The 18,133-nt window shown below is 53.7% G+C and overlaps 6 protein-coding genes across 6 annotated transcripts, besides 1 other annotated feature; 3 read left to right on the top strand and 3 right to left on the bottom strand.

Annotated features, from left to right (window-relative positions):
- Window positions 1-794: 794 nt before the first annotated feature.
- Window positions 795-2,717, top strand: CPAR01_09878 (uncharacterized protein; the record flags this gene model as incomplete). Its single annotated transcript, XM_060494141.1, has 2 exons — window positions 795-890; window positions 2,616-2,717. The coding sequence occupies 2 exons, from the start codon at window positions 795-797 to the stop codon at window positions 2,715-2,717; spliced, it is 198 nt and encodes a 65-aa protein (XP_060346323.1).
- Window positions 2,718-6,610: 3,893 nt separating this feature from the next.
- Window positions 6,611-6,694: a sequence feature (Short protein (CPAR01_09877, KAK1533169.1) was converted to a misc_feature.).
- Window positions 6,695-8,046: 1,352 nt separating this feature from the next.
- Window positions 8,047-9,671, bottom strand: CPAR01_09876 (COP9 signalosome complex subunit 2; the record flags this gene model as incomplete). Its single annotated transcript, XM_060494140.1, has 3 exons — window positions 8,047-9,264; window positions 9,336-9,555; window positions 9,628-9,671. 3 exons carry the CDS (start codon window positions 9,669-9,671, stop codon window positions 8,047-8,049), a joined length of 1,482 nt encoding a protein of 493 aa, XP_060346322.1.
- A 485-nt stretch (window positions 9,672-10,156) lies between these two features.
- Window positions 10,157-11,449, top strand: CPAR01_09875 (uncharacterized protein; the record flags this gene model as incomplete). The annotated part of the gene is made up of 1 exon (XM_060494139.1): window positions 10,157-11,449. The coding sequence occupies one exon, from the start codon at window positions 10,157-10,159 to the stop codon at window positions 11,447-11,449; it is 1,293 nt and encodes a 430-aa protein (XP_060346321.1).
- A 58-nt stretch (window positions 11,450-11,507) lies between these two features.
- CPAR01_09874 (uncharacterized protein) lies at window positions 11,508-13,168 on the bottom strand (the record flags this gene model as incomplete). Its single annotated transcript, XM_060494138.1, has 4 exons — window positions 11,508-11,606; window positions 11,937-12,227; window positions 12,961-13,039; window positions 13,104-13,168. 4 exons carry the CDS (start codon window positions 13,166-13,168, stop codon window positions 11,508-11,510), a joined length of 534 nt encoding a protein of 177 aa, XP_060346320.1.
- A 750-nt stretch (window positions 13,169-13,918) lies between these two features.
- On the top strand, window positions 13,919-15,930 carry CPAR01_09873 (GTP-binding protein RHO3; the record flags this gene model as incomplete). The annotated part of the gene is made up of 4 exons (XM_060494137.1): window positions 13,919-14,012; window positions 14,443-14,987; window positions 15,268-15,505; window positions 15,560-15,930. The coding sequence occupies 4 exons, from the start codon at window positions 13,919-13,921 to the stop codon at window positions 15,928-15,930; spliced, it is 1,248 nt and encodes a 415-aa protein (XP_060346319.1).
- Window positions 15,931-17,311: 1,381 nt separating this feature from the next.
- Window positions 17,312-17,929, bottom strand: CPAR01_09872 (uncharacterized protein; the record flags this gene model as incomplete). The annotated part of the gene is made up of 1 exon (XM_060494136.1): window positions 17,312-17,929. One exon carries the CDS (start codon window positions 17,927-17,929, stop codon window positions 17,312-17,314), a length of 618 nt encoding a protein of 205 aa, XP_060346318.1.
- Between the last annotated feature and the right edge of the window lie 204 nt (window positions 17,930-18,133).

Below are 18,133 nucleotides of genomic sequence, written 5' to 3'. Positions count from 1 at the left end.
ACCTTGGAGACAGGAGGAAGATACGGATTACCCGAGGTACCTACCTCTATCAGCCTTAAGGTAAGGTAGATGGGCTTGTCGCTTTGAGACTCCTCATCTTTTCTCTTTCTCTTTCTCTCTTCCTTCGTCTCCGTCTTCGACGTCGCCTCTGTGTCTCCTTTAGGTATCTGCACCTCGCGTTCCTCTGAATATTGCGCGCGAACACTATTTGAGTTCCACCTTATCTTCCATGTGGATGACTCGTTTCTTATTTCCACCAAGTACAAACAGTCGTGCCTGGTCGCCATTTGCACACACGCACATACAATCAATGCCTCTGCAAAGCCAAGATAATTACCATGTGCTTCCTTACATACAAAGTAGTCTGCTCACGAGGTGCCCAAGACCTATACAGCCTGAGCAACATCAACACGAATCCTTCCCAGCGCCCGACCTCTATGTCTTGCGCAGGAGACACATTGACCTTTAACGAGCGAACACACACCTGCCTCATGGACATTGCGAGCCTGCGAATCTGCGAGCCCGTTGGAGAAGCAAGAAGATCAAAAAGACGCCGACATACAAACAAGGGTGGCATTCTAGGGGAAGAGGGTACCGGGGATAGGCCCTGTCCTTCACCGTTCCCACTAGCAAGGGACAAGGTTGACTGGGGTTTCCACTGCGAGCCCGCCCATCATCCCCTCATCGTGCCCATCCCACAGACATTCAACAGGGACTGGACCAAGCCTCGACGTTGATGGGCTGCGGGCATTCTAGGACAGGGTTCCAGGTTGGCACAAGCATTTCCCATCAGCATGCCGCACTGCATCACCAGCATCCAGCGGGCCAGACGAGACCACTCAAAGGGCCGTGGCACCCCTCGATGGCTCCTTAGCGCCATCATATGGGAGGTAAGACTAAGATGCGATGGCCTCCACAAGCCCCCGAACGAGGTGACAAGCTATCCATACCAGGTACGTCCAAACACAACCATCGTGAACAGAAGCTCATGTATCTCGTAGTATGTATGTAATATGGTCCGGACACATGCCTGTGGTGCGATCCGACCTTATCCATCGTGCCTCCGCCCAGCAAGTATCGTGGCATCCGTTCACAAAGGTACAGCGTCTCTCACGATAGCCACACGCGCCGAGCATGCCATCGCCTTCGACCATGACATGGATGTCAATCAAATGTATGGGCGACTATGTGGATCATTGGCAGCCAAAGGTCCAACAAGCGCGACTCCTGGGGAAGATGGTGACTGAACAAGAGCGTATCCCAATGCTGCCACGATGAAAACAGCATGTCCCACCGCCTCGCTTCTTCTCTCGCTGGCCCTTTTGTTCGGTTACCTCCAGCATGAGATCCTTAGCATAGGCACACACGCACATCACAGGCTGGAAGGAGAACTGGGCTCACGGCCAACGAGCCGCAAGGGAAAGCGGGACGACTACCACAAGGAGCGTCAGCATTGTGGGCTAACGACATTCCAACACATGCCTCGTGGCGTCAGAGACAAATCGCCGTGCTGGGTCTTTCCTTTTTCTGCTGTTGTTTCCGAGGGCCGCCGCTGTCCGTCGATTGGCCATCACCTCAGCATCTTGACCGCTCAGAGTCTAAAACTAATATCCCCAACAACTCAAAGTCCTACCAATGGTGTCGTTTTGAAGCTTACGTGCTATCTTAACAGCACTGAAGTTCCCACGAGACTGGCTTACACTATCCGTAAAGTAAGCTACAAATCTAGCCTGCCACACCCCACCACACTTTGCCTTGCAGGGACTAAGCCAGTCACTGGCTGACGGCCGATGGCGGCCGCTGCCGAGCACACTTTAGCTGCGACGGTGTGCTCGGCTGCTGCACTACGGACAAACGTTTTCCACGGGCAACTTTGACATCATGTTGAGCTAGCTCTCTCCGCGGACGGATCATCACCTAAGGCTGGTGGACATTCAATGACACGTTCCGTGAGCGCCACGCTGGATCATGCTTCGGGTGTAGTCTTGCATCGCATTGACCATAGGTTGAAAACGCCTCGCAATATTACACACACCATTGTGAGATCTCCATCTAAGGTAGTGCCTGACCTGCAGCTCAGCTTTTGCGAGGATCTTACGAAGTAGAATGACTCGACCGCCGTCTTGTAGCGATGGTCGGGACGCCCAAATCCAAACTCATCAACTTAAAGCAAGAGACACGAATCATTCTGACAACAAAATGGAGTGTAGACCTTGAGTCAAGTTCACTGGCAGTTGATGAAACCCCTGGCTACGGACCGAGAGATCCGTCTGGGCACTGTGTATCTGCCCGGTTTCCAAGACTCCCGTGTCAGAAATGGATGCTGTGATATCGAATTTTTCCTGTTCCATGGCAAATCATCTCCACCGACTCCATGGTGGTGCAGGGAGACGACATCTCACGCTGTCGATCACTTACCTCACCACATCGGCCGACCACACATGCCGCCCATGCCCCGCTTGTCAGAACGGCCGAAATAAGAGACTATCAAGTAGCTCCGACTGCGTACTTTGGCCCCAACCAACTGCAAATGTCTTACACTTCCCCTTGCGGGAGACGCTGCCGTGAATATCCCGCCTTTCGCCAACCTGTCGAAAACTAAGACAATGTCGTAGATACGGGATTTCGTCGCACCTGCGTTGCGCACCGTCTTCCACCCTGAGACTCTGGGGGTGATCGATTTCCAAAACAGCCTCGCGACCAATTTGACCTTGTGAGCAACGCCTAGTGTCTGGCGCCAGGGGCCAATGTTCTTGCCGAAACCAACTCAACAATAATCGTAATGTGGTGATGGAAGGTACTTTGTTGCGCAAATTTGAGCTTGGGACAAGGCGAACGAGCGGCGCAGCCGACGCCAAGGGTCACCGAATAGTTGGGATCCGTGACACATCGGGATGAATGGCTTTCGATTCGACAAATCAATCGCCAAACACGCTTACTCGTTTCGCAGGCATCTGTCAAGAAGTATGTTGGTCACTGATCATGATCCAACAAAGCCAGACGACCACGATATGTCCATTCACCTTCCATGCAACTAAGATTGGTTGGTGGAGCTTCTGGACGGCCTGTTCCGCACGCGACCTGGACTTGGAGAATGCGGTTTGTCTAGGGGAAAGCAAACTCGACAATGTCAACTTTGCAAATTCGGTCTTGTGGCAACATGGAGCGTGGGGACACCTAGGGATCTACATACCCCGTTTCCCGGTGGGCGCAATCTTGAATCAGTGGCTCACGTCGAGGGTCATTTCTCATTCACCCAAACGAGTTCAATATCCTCTGCTTCCGAAAAACATTGATATTGGAACAGATCGCAACATATTCCGATATGGGACAGACTAGACTTGAAATGCACGTCCCGAGCAAAGCAAGAAACTCTCTGAGCCTCCTGAGATTTATTCTGTCAAGACGAGTCGGTTCTGAGAAGCCAAAAAATCGCAAGGACTTGGCACGCGACAAAGGACCCTTACCGACCTTTGCAGATTGCTTGAACCAGTCTCTTCTTTTTCTCTTGCTCCATTAAGCTCATTGTACCAAATGGGCCAGGCACACCAGTCTCGTACCAGGCGGAGCAAGGCAGAGGCGGCCATGGAGATCCGATACATCTTCTCATATGTCTTGCGTTTGGAAACAGAGTAAGAATCTCGTTCGCTCTGCACGGCTTTCTGCAGGGTTCTCCACATAACATAGGGAAAAGGTAAAGAAAGGATGGGCGATAAACAGCGTCGGCAGGTAAGACAACAGATGAGAGCGTCCCAGATGAGAGGAAACAATTTGATTCCGGCTTTTGGAGTACCAACAAAAGAGCCGGTTCCAGCACCTTCTCGGCAGGAGGAGGAGGAGCATGGGTGACTAACTGGCGGCGCTCCTTACGGACTTTTCAAGAGAGACTGGTTGCACTCTGGCACTCTGCAGACTAGACCAAGATAACAACGTTGCTGCCCCAAGCCCTATGCCCCTGGTATTCCTCTGACGCTATCGCAGATTCGTCTTAGTCTGTATGGTTGAGGAAACAGGAGACTACGAATAGCACAGCATCTTGACCGGGCCTCGTCCACTGCTCGATCATCGGCAGAAAGTCAAGGGCATGTGAAGAAGATGTGGATCGATTGCAAGATGAAGGGTAATCGTCTAGGCCGGGCACTGCGGTATCCGATGCCACCAACAACACTCCGTGAAAGACGATGTTTGGGATGTCTCCTTTTCCAAAGGAGGCCCATTCGGAGCTCTGAGTCTGGAGACATTAGCTGGGCCGCCGAGCACATCGTGAGCGAGCTATGCCAACAACGTTCAATCGCCAGCAACGTCGCATCGGCTACGTTTCCGCCCACTTAGACCCCGTCCCGTCCCACGTTCGCTCCGTCCCGTCTCCACAGGCGCGAAGAATGACAGATGCATTACAAGTCTTCTACGGAGTCCTTCGGACCTGATCCTGAGCAGTGGGAGATACAAATGAATGGTTGATGGCGTCGGCACTGAGGCAGTATGGCTACTCCGTATATCCGCTATCTCTGCGGTCTTCCTCTTGGTCACCTTGAATACTCCCAGTCTCGGGAGCTTGCCATGCAGATACGCAGCTGGGACTGCACGAAATACTCCTCTGCCCTTTCCCGACAAAGGGCCTCCAAAATAACCACCGGCCTTGGCGATATGACAGCTCATCCTTCAGAAAATTCTGACCCCTGCGTGCGCATGTAGAGGATGATCGCTTGTTCAATGGTAGACGGAGCCCGCTATTATCGCCTCATCCTTTGATCAAGGTCCACGACCGAGCCAACGTCAAAATTGACATCTCATCGATGTGGACATATGCCTTTGACCATGTCGCTCATTCGTACTTTACTGGCCGGCTCCGTCTTCGATGAGCCATGCCTGCGTTGATCAACCTGTCTAGTCTACCCCAGAGCGGCGGGAAGGCAAACAAGCACGACAGGGAGTGAGATGTTCGGCGCATACGGGAGACGGATAGCCACAAATCGACATGGTTTACGGCGTAATCTCCAACAATCAGCTGCAATCGTTCTTTATAACTGCAGTTGTGCCTGACAAAATCGCCATCGTCATTGTACAACACGCTTCCTGCTCTCAACCGCCAATGAGGGCCAGTGAGTGTTGCGGCAAGCTGCAGAAACATGCTCGCGGCGCATCTCTCCAGCCAAGCTCGGCTCAAACATCCCCGCGAATTCAAATTCTGTCAGATCTTCCATGGCACCATGCAAGAGAGACACGTTTGCCATGAGCAGGATATTTTACAACACCTCAACCCCCGTGCCCCCAAGTCTTGATCATCGCGGACGTGTAGTCATCCGCTTGGGTCATCGACTGTACTAGTACGCGGTACCTATATCCGTCATGTATTGAGGCGAAGTCTGAGGCACAAAGCAAATTTAATTACACTCTCGGCATGCAAGCATCCATAATGCAGACAAACACACACTTGCTAAACATGTCACATCAGCTTCCCTCCGCTTGAGTCTTGACTGCTCTGGCCGTGAATCTGCTCAGTACCTACCACGGATTCCTCTATCTGCTCACTTCATGGCCTTCTCGTCTCTTGTATTCGCTGAACGGAACATCCAATCATCGAAAGTAGGCTTTGGTTCGTTAACACGCAGGCTTCTCCGATGTTTGAGCCAGATTTGCCCGCTAACTCCATCACGGATTCCACTCTGCATTCGCCCAGTAATCGGCCGAGAGAAAGAGGAGAAAGAGGAGCAGGAGGAGAGACAGAGGCGGAGAACAAAAGCAGACCACTCGCTCGTTCGCTTCTCTACAGCCCACCTGCCGCCTGCGTGGCGCACCACAGATTCGCCCTTGTCGCGGCTTATGCAGGTGTCGTTTGAGCATTTGAGTGGATGAACCGGCTCGTCAATCGCCCTGCTACGCCTGGGTTTTTTTTTTCCTCCATTACTCGCGAGCCCGCGAAGGTGTGATATACTTACAGTACGCAGGAGGTGGTGGCCACGGAAAGACGCATAATGAAGGCCATTTAATTGGCTTCCCCTTAGGCCAGGTCTCCATTTGCAGGGAGGCGATGGCGATCTGCCATGATGGCGGATCACGATCATTGGACTGGCCTCACAGAAACGAAGCAGAAGGAAGAGAGTTGAAAAAGTGTCTTCATGCTGTGTAGTGTGACAGATCTAGATTCCGGAGCAGAAGCTACGCCCGGTCAATCACCACCACTGAATCTACGGGGAGTGGTCAACGTCCGAACTAGACGCAAGGCGACGCAACCTGAACAGTGGTATTTTGGAGACGATGTGAACCACCATCTATGCATCTAGCAGACGGGCCGGGGATGAAACTCGACTGCATAATACCAGCCCAAGTGTGATCTGCAAGTGGGATGGTTATTGATGGTTCGATGTTGTTGGAGATGTTACTCCAAAGGCTAAGGCAAATACTCCGTGCCGCGATAAAATAAAGCACATCACGGGAAGCGAAGTCTGTGGGCAAAATGTTCATCAGACTTGCAGTTGAAGTTACCTTGACGAACCAGGGTAAAGGCGACTAAAACTTTCCGGGTCCACTGTCTCTCTCTACCTTATGCGACGCTGCCAGGAACAATCGGGACAATCCCGCGCCAGCATCGTGTCGTATCGTTTGACGGCTACGGACACGATGCCGAAGAGTACGGGGTGAGCGATGGAGACTTGTGGGTGATGGTGGTGCAGAATTTTTTCTTTTCTTCCATTTGCTTCGCGTTCTGGCTCGGCTCACTGCCTTCAGTCTCCGCGGTGTCCCTCCCCCCCATCTTGCTGCTGCGCCCATGTCTGGCTGGGTAAATTGCAAACTGTCAGTCAAACTACGTCGAGACCAACGACGCGGGCCATGCAAATCAAGCAAGCGAGCTGAGCTGAGCACCAACACATCGTTGCTGCAAGGTGAAGGTCTGAAGACGGGAAAATCGATAAAGGTTGGTGGTGGTTACCACACAAGACAGGGCCAGATTCATCTCGTCTGCGTCTCGTTTGGGGGACTGCGCCGCGGCCAACAAGACAAACTGCCGCTGCATCGATCGGTCAGGCGCCTTTTCGGCCTATTGATTTGCGAATTGGGACGGTGATGGCGGTGTCGAGTGAGAGCCAAATAAGTTGATCACCAGTCTATCGTCTGCGTGTCCAAACTCTTTTTTCCCCTGCTGTTTGGTCAGCTCGATGCCCCTCCATTGTGTCGCGGGGGAGATTGATGGTCGTATTCCGGTTCCTATGGACAAATGAGATTTCCGGAACTGAGATTCCGGAACGAAGCCCAAAGGCTGGATGATAGATCTGAGGTCTGGATTGGATCGTCGCAAAAACACCATGGCGAAAAACACCATCGCGTAGTCTACTAGCGTTGAGGGACATCGAATTGGGAGATTCCTTAGGCGTGTCCGGCTCTTCGTATTTTCGGTTTCTTCGGTTGCCTCCACGGGATCTACGAGTCCGAAGAAGTGATGAATCAACATACGTATCTAGTGTGCTAGTGTTGTCCTCTATTGAGATGCACGAGAGGACCTATACCTCTCCTAGCCAAGGAGTCAATTCCTCTTGATCCCTCGCGTCGTCGTGGTGCGACGTGATAACTTATCCCACGCTTAGCCTCCTTCATCGCCTCCTGCTCCCTCGGCCTCGTATCCCGTCACCAGCGTTCCACGAGATCTTGGAAGCTCTTTGAATTGAGCCACCCGCAGCGGGAAGCTGCTTTTGAACCGTATTTGTCCACGGATTTGCCTACATCCATACTTTGCGTCGGTTGTTCGACGTGCTACTTGAGGTGTTTGATGAAGAATATATCCTTCCTTTCTGACTAATAATGTTGATTGCATGGTTTTTGGTATCTTGTCATGGCCTGATGAGCTACTTTGACAACGCCTCTACTCCTTTCCTATGCTTGTCGAGGCCGCCATGGCATCGTCTTCCTTCTTCGTCTGAGCACTTCCGTCCCCGTCCCTGCTGTGACGTAGCTGACCGAGCAGCTATGGTGCAATGGCCAGTCGTAAGCTTTACCTGCTATGTTCATCTCCCGCTGTAATCAAGCGGCATGCGCGTATACTCATGCTTCTCATGTCCACATTGACGGCACCACGCCCTTACCCTTCCGTCCGACGCCCCGCGGCTGTCCACGACCGCCGCCTCTTGGGGTCATACCGCCGCCCATCATCTCCATGGTCTGCTCATCGGTAGGGAACTCGGTAGATCGGAAGCCTTCGCCCTCCTTGAACATGGTAGTGTACAAATTCGAGACAGATTGCGTCAGTTCGTACAAAGCCTTGGTACGATCGCTGTCCGCGTCCGATTGAATCTCGAGAGTGCCGGCTTGCTGGTCAATCTTGCCCTGGATCTTGCCGTCAACAATGAGGAAACCGAGGATGTCTTGAACTTCGGGCTCTGAGATCTTTAGTTGCTTCGCGATCCATGACAGCTTCATTCGTGTGTACGGTGCAATCAGCTTCAGGACGCCCTTCGTCCTCATGTTGCGCGTGACTTCGTCAATGTTCTCAGCGATGAATGGGTCGGCGAGAATGTCTTGGTTCTTCTGCAGGACATTTTCGTAGGCGTGGACGTCGTCACGCTGGTACGCGTCCACCAAGTCGGTCATGGCAGTGATTCGGGGATCCTGCTTGTACGGCTTGGTCTCCTGCGAGTCGAACGGGTTGATGGTAGACTTGACAAGCATAGTCGTAAGAAGTAGGTACTTGAGCACCTGAATTCGCTGGAGCGAGCCGGCCTCATCGTAGTTGCGGAAGGATTCGAAGAAGTCCGTCTGGGCTTCGGCCCAATTCTCCTCGCTCATGTGCATCTTGCCACCGCATTCGCGAATGATGCCCATGATTTTGGGGTGAGGTACAGCGGACCGGACCTTGAGGGCGCGCTGGTAGAGTCTCTTCAGCTGCTTGTTGTTCTTGGTCTCGGCGTGCATCTGGATCTCGAGGGCGTATATCTCCATAGAATATGTGCCCTTGCTGGGATCGTCACTGCCGTCTTCCTTCTGACAAGCCTTATGGAGGTCCCTCAGCTTCTTAGTGACCGTGTTGTAGTCCTTGCGGTCGAGGAGGAGTTTGGCCAGCTTGATGTTCGTCTTCAGCCATAGCCTCTCGTTGTTTGTGCTCTGGAAGCTCTCGAGTGTGAGCGAGTAGAACTTCTCGACGCACGCCACGGCCTTGGGGCTGTCTGATCCCTTCTCAATGTAGTCCAGCATGTTATTGATCGACTTCTCGGAGTAGTTTCTTGTCACGGCCGACTTGACGTAGGTCAACAACTCGGCATAATGTTCCGTCGCCTGGTTCCGAAATCAGTATTTCCCTTCTATTGGTAGCAGGACTTTCTTCAGGAAGTTTAGATTGTTTGTACCTTCTCATACTGTCCCAGCTTGAACTCGAGTTTGATGGCTTGTTTCAAGCCTTTGAAGCCCCATTCGCCCTTTTCCTCCTCTAACGGTGGTATGCCCAAGAATTCGGCAATAGCATCCTCGGGATCGGTAAGCTTAAGTTGCTTCGCATTGTAGTATTTGTTCTCGATGCCGACATCTCCGGAGTCCTCATCGTCGTCTTCCTCGTACTCAAAGTCGTACCTGCGCCTAGTCAGTCTCGGCGGTTCCTGCTACAAAACCCATAGCTGACAGGCCCATCTGGGGGAAGCTCACTGCTCCTCATCAGACTCCTGCATGAAGTCCTCGTCGTCAGACATCTTGACTGCGTGAGGGGATTGTGGAGTATTCGAGAAGGCGATCGCAAGGAGTGCGCTTTGGTGACTTGACTGGAGAATAGCTATAGGAAAAGGTGTGGTGGAAGAAATTGTAGGTTTGTTCGTCGTTGGAAATTGAACGTGAAGGTAGTAAGGCTGATTGACAATGAGCGGGACAGTTCCAGGCAGGTGCAGCTGTGGTGGACAATGAATGGAAGGCGGGGGGAGCTTATCGATTGGCGGACCCACCAACGGCCTCTGATTGCGCACTGGCCACATGAACGGAGGCGACTTTTGGCTCCCATGGCTTTTTTGACTCGAACCCAGCCGTGCCAGCCTTTTGACTTTCATCTGCCTAGTTTCAACCTCCATCTCTCCCAACAACCTACATCTCCAACAGATTTCCACACGACTCACTTTCCGGCTTGGCCCATTCTCTAACAATTGTCGACGAATACTCCAGTATACTCGACTAAGCAGTCGGCAAGATGGGTGGCGATCTCAACTTGAAGAAGAGTTTCCACCCTTCTCTCATCAAGAACCAGGCCAAGGTCTGGGAAGAGGAACGCAAAGCCCTCGATGAGCGCAAGAAGACACAGCAGCGCATCAACGAGCTCAAGGAAGAGCGCGAGCGCGAAGAACTCCAGAAGAAGCTCGAGGCTGCAGGGCACACCAAACGAGTCGACCGCGTCGAGTTTCTTTACAGCGGACCTACCGATGGACAGACCGGCACGACCGAGGAGCGCGAGAGCTACCTCTTAGGCAAGCGCCGCATCGACAACTTGCTCAAGGGAACGGAACACAAGAACTTGGAGAAGCAAGCCGGGCAGGAGAGTTTCATGGCCCTACAGACGGCCAACACCGCACGCGACACAGCAGCCAAAGTTCGAGAAGACCCCCTGCTTGCCATCAAGCGACAGGAGCAGGCCGCCTACGAAGCCATGATGAATGATCCCATCAAGCGTCGGCAGTTACTTGCATCCATGGGTATGGCAGACGATAAATCAAAGTCGAAAGGAAAGGAGGAGCGGCACAAGAGAAGGCACCACAGGCATCGGAATGACGACGACGATCGGGAAAGACACCGCAAGAGGCGGCGATCTTATTCAAGGTCACGAAGCCCGCGCCGTCGGAGAGACGACCATGACGAGGCAGAGCGCTCTGAAAGGCGGCGTCGACGCAGCGATTCAGAAGACAGGCACCACCAGCGCAGACGCACTTCTAGATCCCGATCTCCTCGAAGACGCGACTCTGGCGAGAAGGACGATTACGACAGACGCGATCGACGCGACAGGCGTGACGACCGCGAACGGCGGCGCCGAGACTCAGTGTCCGAGGACGAACGACCCGTCAGGCCACGGGAGAGATCGCCACGAAGTCACGACAGGCGTGGCGACCGGGATGGAGAGGCTTCAGTCTCCCGGGGTCGCCGAAACAACGATAATCATCGGCAAGGGCCTGACAGACGACCTGCTGCCCGTACCAATGGATCCAGTAGCGGCAAAGAGGTCGATGACAAGGGCGCTGAGGAGGCAAGGGCTCGCAAGTTGGCGGCGATGCAGGCAGCCGCTTCAGATCTCGACACAGATCGGGAGCGCCGACTGGCTGCGCTTGAAGAACGGGAGAACGCCGCGCGACAAGCCGATGATCAGGCGAGAGAACGATCATCCAAGTTTGGAGACAGGCAATTCGTGAACGGTCTGCATCGGAAGGCCGGCAACATGAGCCTCGGGGAGAGGATGGGCCGTAGTAGGCAGGGTCTGCAGAGAGACGATGACTGAGGGGTGGATGCGATAGGACCGGCGAGACCTGGCCAAATCAAATTGAATACCACACAAACTACCAGCTTGCGGGGCAAACCTGAAGCGGAGGTTGAGGATTCGCGGGGCAAAGGTCGAGCGTCAAAGAGCGGGCGCCGTGCGAGCCGACAGAACGGAGCTGGGTCGCAGTAGCCATCGATCGCCTATGCATGGTCGGGCCCGGCGGGAGCGAAGTCGGGATGGGACGCTGCCGGAAGACGGAAGGGAGGGAGAACGTGCTTAAGCGTGTCCATGGATTCGGCGCAAGAAAGGTTTGAAAGCTTTAGTGCCGCCGACTGCACGTCATGGATGGATTCTAGAATGCGAGGCATGTTGCAGGCTGCACACACGGTGATGGAACGCTGTAGTGGATACCCAAGACACGGTGACGAACGTTCCCGTGTAACGAACAAGTAGAAAAATTAAACAATAATCGAATACTTCACGATACGGTGGCACGCAATCTTACATCAGACCTTGTGAGAAACAGCGAGTGAGCACTGACAATGGGGTATCCGGGGGAACGGCACTCGGACTGGGTGCGGGAGGCGTCGTCGCGCGCAACAAGGGGGATTGAGGATCCGAAGCACAATAGAGCGGCGAACGGGTGCTTGGCGAAGGGGTGATGATGCGTCACGATTCTTGGCTGTGCCTCACTGTTCCGTTGCGCAAGGGTTGCGTTGTCAGTGAGGCTGACGATGCCAGCTGCCTTTGCCTCACTGATGGGGAAGGTCATGGAGTGATGAGGGGTGTTGATGAGCTGCAAAGAGGGGCAGAATATGATCCCGGAATGCCTTCAGACACTGCGGTCAACTGAGGGTTCTCGCAGCGCTGCTGAATAAGGTACCTTAAGGGAATAACGAGAACAATCGAACCGAATACCGAGGACCAAAAGACCTTCACTTCGCACGGAATAAACACGGGCCCGGGCCTTTTGCCTTTAGGGTGAATGGCGTGGTGGATTCGCCCATGTCTCTCGATCCGAAAAACAGGCGCCGCTCTCGGGGCTTCCAGCGAGTCGAGCTCCGGCGCTTTGCGGCGGGAGTGTCGCTGGGATGAGTCTGCCACAAGGCGCGGTGCTTCCTTGGCTAGCGATGGAGTTATTTTGTTTGAGTAGTGGAGAGCGTTTGTTTTGACAGAGGTGGATATCGGATTTCCTTCCTTAATTCGTTGCAGTGTGGACTATCGAATGACGATGGGTGGGATGAGTGAGCGGCGCAGCGAGTCGTACAGCCCACGACAAGTAGAGGCTGAGCGACGGGATTTATGAGGTGAAACCAGAGGATTGCGTATTCTCACTTCAAATCTTGGCCAGTGTATCGTGATGGCTTCAGCATACATTGGAGCTGCATATTCGTCTGTGAGTGAGACGGAGGTACAAGGTTTGTGTGGATAGAGGTCGGGGGATTTGACGATAAATCGTGTATGACTGGCGTTCTCGAAAGGTGCCGCAGCCGGGCGAAAGAGCGGAAGATAAGGTTGACTCGGCTTACAGCGCAACCGAGTTCTGGCGGAGGTTTCTGGCGTCCAGTACCGAACACTCTCTTGTACCAGATAGCCCTCGATGCCTTCCTGTACGTGAGTATCTGGTGCCCCTCGTTGACCTTGTCTGCCCCATTCAGCTCAGCTGTCTTACCAAGAACGGCCTTGACGGGACTCGAGTTGAGGGGCTCCAGGGGCCCTTAAGCGCCACTCGGCCATGTTGTGGCAGGGGGGGGGGGGGAGCCAAAAGGCTAAGCTGGAAAAGCATTGGATCAATGATGCCGTTTTGGCGAGACCTCATAGTCGGCCTCAGCTCAGCTCACATTGGACGCGCACTGGCCCATGCCCCGAGCCTCTTCATCTTCATGGCGTCCATCCTGGTGATTTGTGAGAGGGATATTTCATGACTTTGTTGGAAGTTGCGGGTACGTTCGGGACGAAGGGCAACTAATGGCTTATTGGGAGGGATTTTCTTTTCTTTTCTCGCGCAGTTCAATCTGATTTCCCTGTCGTGACATGTCTGCAGCTCGATAGTGGGTGCAGATGCGCGCAATTGTGTGGCGGGGAAGTCTCCACTCGTTCAAGTTGTTTCTTCCCAGTTCGCATCTACGGATATTTTAGCGTCTTCGTACACTTTCGGAGGCAGAAGTAGATATCCGTACGCTGCAAACTGGAGTCGCAGCCCAAGTGATTGGTCTCCTGGTCGATAACGGAGCAAGCGTGTCAAGTTGGACAGGTAGGTATCCGTAGAGTGTCCGTATGTGTGCTCAGGGCATTCTTTGGTAGAGGGGCCTCCGTAGCTCGGTGGAGGCGCTCAGTCAGTGACATTCATGAGGTTCCCCATTCCGGTCCTTGTGGATTCGTCCAAGTGTACTGAGTGACGACGAGTGACGGAGTACGCAATCACGCAGCCTCCCTGCGCTGGTCCCCTTTTCTGCTCTGGCCTGGCTGGTGCTGAAGTGTATCACCATGGAGGAAGAAGAAGAAGAAGAAGAAGAAGAAGAAGATGATGATGATGATAGTATATCAATGTTTTCCCCACACAGAGCAAAAGGTTTCTTAGGTAACAGCTTGGGAAGGTGCCCATCTTCATAGTCCCAGTGGCTCCTGCCTGTCCCTACCTTATCCAGCTGGGTGGCTTCCTTCCTCAGGTCCCCAAAAGTCCATTTCCAGCCCAGCGCCAAAAAGGCAATGAGTGTTGTGTTCCTCCGTCTCCTTTCCTCCTAGGCTCACCCCGGCAAGAGGTGCCTGACCCTGTCCGCTATTGCTCTTTTCTACTCCATTGAGTGGCCCTCTGACATGATCTCAGCCAATTGAGCAGCGCACCTTCTTCCAACCCAATTTCAATTTCCCGCTCCTGCATCTTTTGCTCACCCCAAATTCACACTTGCACCTTTTACCTCATTTTGGTCTCCAGTGCCTGCCTCTTTCTCCCATTTGTTTCTTCTCATCTGCCTGCTCTGCGCCTGCCTTTCCTCTGCCTCACATCACAGTCACAGCCATCCCCCAAGCCACTCCGCTTTGCCTGGCACTTTCCTCTCCAGCGAAAAGAGGCACTGTTGCACTGCATCTACGGAAAGAGCACTGGGCCTTGGACCTTCCTTGCTCTTTTTGTTCCCCACCGTTCCCTTCCATTATTCCTGCACCTGCACCTGGACCGCACCGTACCGTGCCTTCCTTCCTGCGTTACCATCAATTTACCTCCCTTCCACTTCCAGTGGCAGTTACCCCAAAGTCCATCGGCCTTTCTTTGTCCGTTTCCTTTCACCACCACCTCGCGCACCAACCAGCCGTGCCAACCCACCTCCAAACAACAACCCAGAACCATCTCTGGTACCTTCCCCTTGCTGATCGACCGACGAACCACGAACTCTCCCCCCAGATTCCTCCTACTGGCCGACTGCATCCTTTTCTGCTTTCCACAAACAACCAAGCAAACCGATCTCGTACAGCACCGCACCGACTCGCCTCACCTCGATCAACCCTCCCTAACCGACTTCCTACAACCCGACCGAATCCACCTCCTTCAGATCACCCAGTATGCCTTTGTGCGGTGGTAACAAGACCGCCCAGCGCAAGCTGGTCCTCCTGTGAGACCTCCTCGACCTTCTCTTTGTGTAGCCTTGTCGGTGGCTGCGATTGGGAGTGTTTGGCTAATTGACTTGCGACCTGCAGTGGCGATGGCGCGTGCGGCAAGACATCGTTGTTGAACGTCTTTACCAGAGGGTAATTCCAATACTATCTCCTTCAACCCTCAAGCCTTAGGGCCCGGCCTTTTCCGGGTTTCCAATTGCGCATCTCTTGCTGACTTGACCCAGCTACTTCCCGACCGTCTACGAGCCCACTGTATTCGAGAACTACGTCCATGGTACGATGCCTCGATTCCCAGCGAAAGGCGCCAAGTCGGAAGATGCCTTCGTCGCGATCCTCCCTCTGCCGATTTGAAAACTGACCTGAGATTGCTAGACATCTTCGTCGACAGTGTCCACATCGAGCTTTCCCTCTGGGATACCGCTGGCCAGGAAGAGTTCGACCGCCTCCGCAGCTTGTCTTACGGTACGGGATTCTAATATTGGGTGAATTAAGAAGTCGCTTGCTAATTAGGCGCAGACGATACCGACCTCATCATGCTCTGCTACAGCGTCGACAGCAAGGACTCCCTCGAGAACGTCGAGAGCAAGTGGGTTGGAGAGATCGCCGACAACTGTCCCGGCGTGAAGTTGGTTCTCGTCGCCCTCAAGTGCGATCTCCGCGAGGCCGATAATGAGGAGGAGGAGGCCGCCGAGGGCCAGCAGCGAGAGAAGCGTCCCATGATCTCTTACGAGCAGGGCTTGGAGGTCGCTCGCCGCATCAATGCCCTCCGCTACCTCGAGTGCTCTGCCATGCGCAACCGCGGTGTCAACGAGGCCTTCACCGAGGCCGCTCGCGTCGCCCTCAGTGTCAAGAAGGATCGCGAAGAGTCTCAGTGCATCATTATGTGAGAAACATCACCGTGGTGCATCCATTTCTTGCCATGATCGTTCTTCATCTTCTTACGACCACGATCAAACGAGCGGCCCTTGTTTTGGACGGATTCGAATTCCATTTTTTCAGTGTTTGGCACTTGGAAGGCGTCGGCGTTCCTACGGATTGGACCTTCCAACCTCGACTTGCATCTCGGCCTTTAACCTATGTCTTTTATTACAGCCCGCCCAGCTCCTTGGGCAGACGCGACCTTTTCCCCTTTCACTTCGGCGGCTATCTACGGATTGTGTCGCCGACATGAGTTCTTGATACCTTTGGGCACTGACCACTTTTGAGCCAAAAATGTAAATACCCGTTTCACTTCACAATGCACATACAGGGTTGGAGGATCAGGTTTCATTCCCTTTGTCGCTTTCGGTCTTCAGCGCATCCGCAGAAGGACAGCACGGCCGGAGGAACGGCGTGCTCAGCAGGTGGCAGGTGGATGGCATGAGGTATTGGATCAGGGTACTAGAAATCTCGGATGAAAGCTCAACAGCAGCAGTCAATTGGGTTCTGGCCTTTTTTTCCATTTGCCTATTCTCAAGCAAGCGAGAAAGGTTGTCACTAGATAGATGACCCCTAATGAACTCTGTCACTATGCTCAAAGTCTTGGAAATCAGTAAAAACCTCAACCACCACCACCACCTTGCTTGCAATGAACCGGACTCGGAGTTGCGGTCAATCTATTAAAAAGCGTCGCGTCACGGATCGTCACCTTGAGTAAGAAACTTCCGAGAACCTAATCGCTACGGCAGCAAGGAATCTGACGCTGCAGATTCTCGTGTCCGCTCCGGTTAGAGCCAGAGGATGAGGGGAGGAATGAGTGGTGTCGACCGGGTGTCAAGGCTGAGAATTTGCGAGGGGGTGTTCCGGGAACACCCCCGATCCGTGCTGACTCTTTCGGAGCTGAGTAGATTCTCCGGTTGCAGTCGGACTGGAGAACTGGAGAACGGCGGGCAGATTATGGAGGGGTCTTGTCAGCTTGTCAGCACTGTCAGACATGCCTCAGACCTTTTCCTGTCGGCCAAGTTTTGTCTTTCTAATTTGACGAAGCTCTCTGTAGGACCTCACGAACGCTTTCATGAAAATTGCGGCATCGATTGCCTTGCGTCACAAACATTGGCTCGATCTTGTGTTCGTCAAATAGTTCATTTCTCGTCTTGTTACATAGGTAATGTTTGCGTTTCCGAATCGTCGCTCATGCGTGTTATAGTAGTAATACATAGTGTGAAATCTTTTGTTCCGCTCTCCCAACTCCGTATTGTTCGACGTACGCCATGATACAGATCATGAACTCATAAATAGAAAAGAAATACTGCTGAGTTTCTCTCAACCGCACCACTCAAGTTTGTGACCTTAGTCTCCGTGACGTCCCAAAGCCTTGCCACGCTTGGAAACCTCGCGGGCATGGTACTGCTTGATCTTGGCCCGTCTGGCCTCCTCCTTGGCCTCCTCCTCAAGCCTTCGCACATCAGCCCTCGCAGCAGCAACGCTCTCCCGCGCAGCCATGAGCGCGCGGTCAGCCTCCTTCTCAGCCGCCTCGGCGCCCATGACGCGCTCACGAGCCTGCACGATGCTGGGGTCCATTTCTACGCCTCCGCCGCCAAACTTGTGCAGGAGACCGCCCCGGCGACCGGATGACGCGTCGGTGGAGCGGCGGAAGAGGCCGCCTCCGCCGGTGTGGTGGCCATCAGGGGAGGTGTGGTAGGTAGTTGACGACAAAGAGGAGTGGGAGGTCGCGGAGGTGCGGGATGTGCGAGCTGTCGGCGTGGGGGAAGGGTCACGGCGAGAGGAGCCGAAGAGGCCGTGCTTGCGGGGCGCGGGCTCGGCGACGGGTTGGTGGTGGACTGGCTCCGGGGAAGGGTCCCGGCGAGAGCCAAAGAAGCCGGTGCGGCGGGGCTCTGAGGGTGGTGGGGTCAGCTCCCGAACTGGTTCGGGAGAGGGTTCGCGACGGCCGCCTCCGAAGAATGGCATTTTGAGAATATAGAGGTTTTGTGATGGAAGGAATACAATTTGCTAGGATGATTTGGCGAAAGGCTTGTTTTCGCCTACAAGGTTGTAGAGTGTGGTTGGTGGTGTGGGTGCTTCTGTTTACGAAGGCTTAGGATGCTGGATAAGACGGAACACAAGACTCTGGGCGGGAGGAGCATGGAGGTTATATCTATCTCTCCTCCTTTC

Source organism: Colletotrichum paranaense, assembly GCF_030867605.1.
Source record: "Colletotrichum paranaense strain IMI 384185 chromosome Unknown Scaffold_8.1, whole genome shotgun sequence".
NCBI lineage: Eukaryota > Fungi > Ascomycota > Sordariomycetes > Glomerellales > Glomerellaceae > Colletotrichum > Colletotrichum paranaense.
The sequence above is the reverse complement of the archived record's forward strand: the minus strand, read 5'-3'. Positions and strand labels throughout refer to the sequence as shown.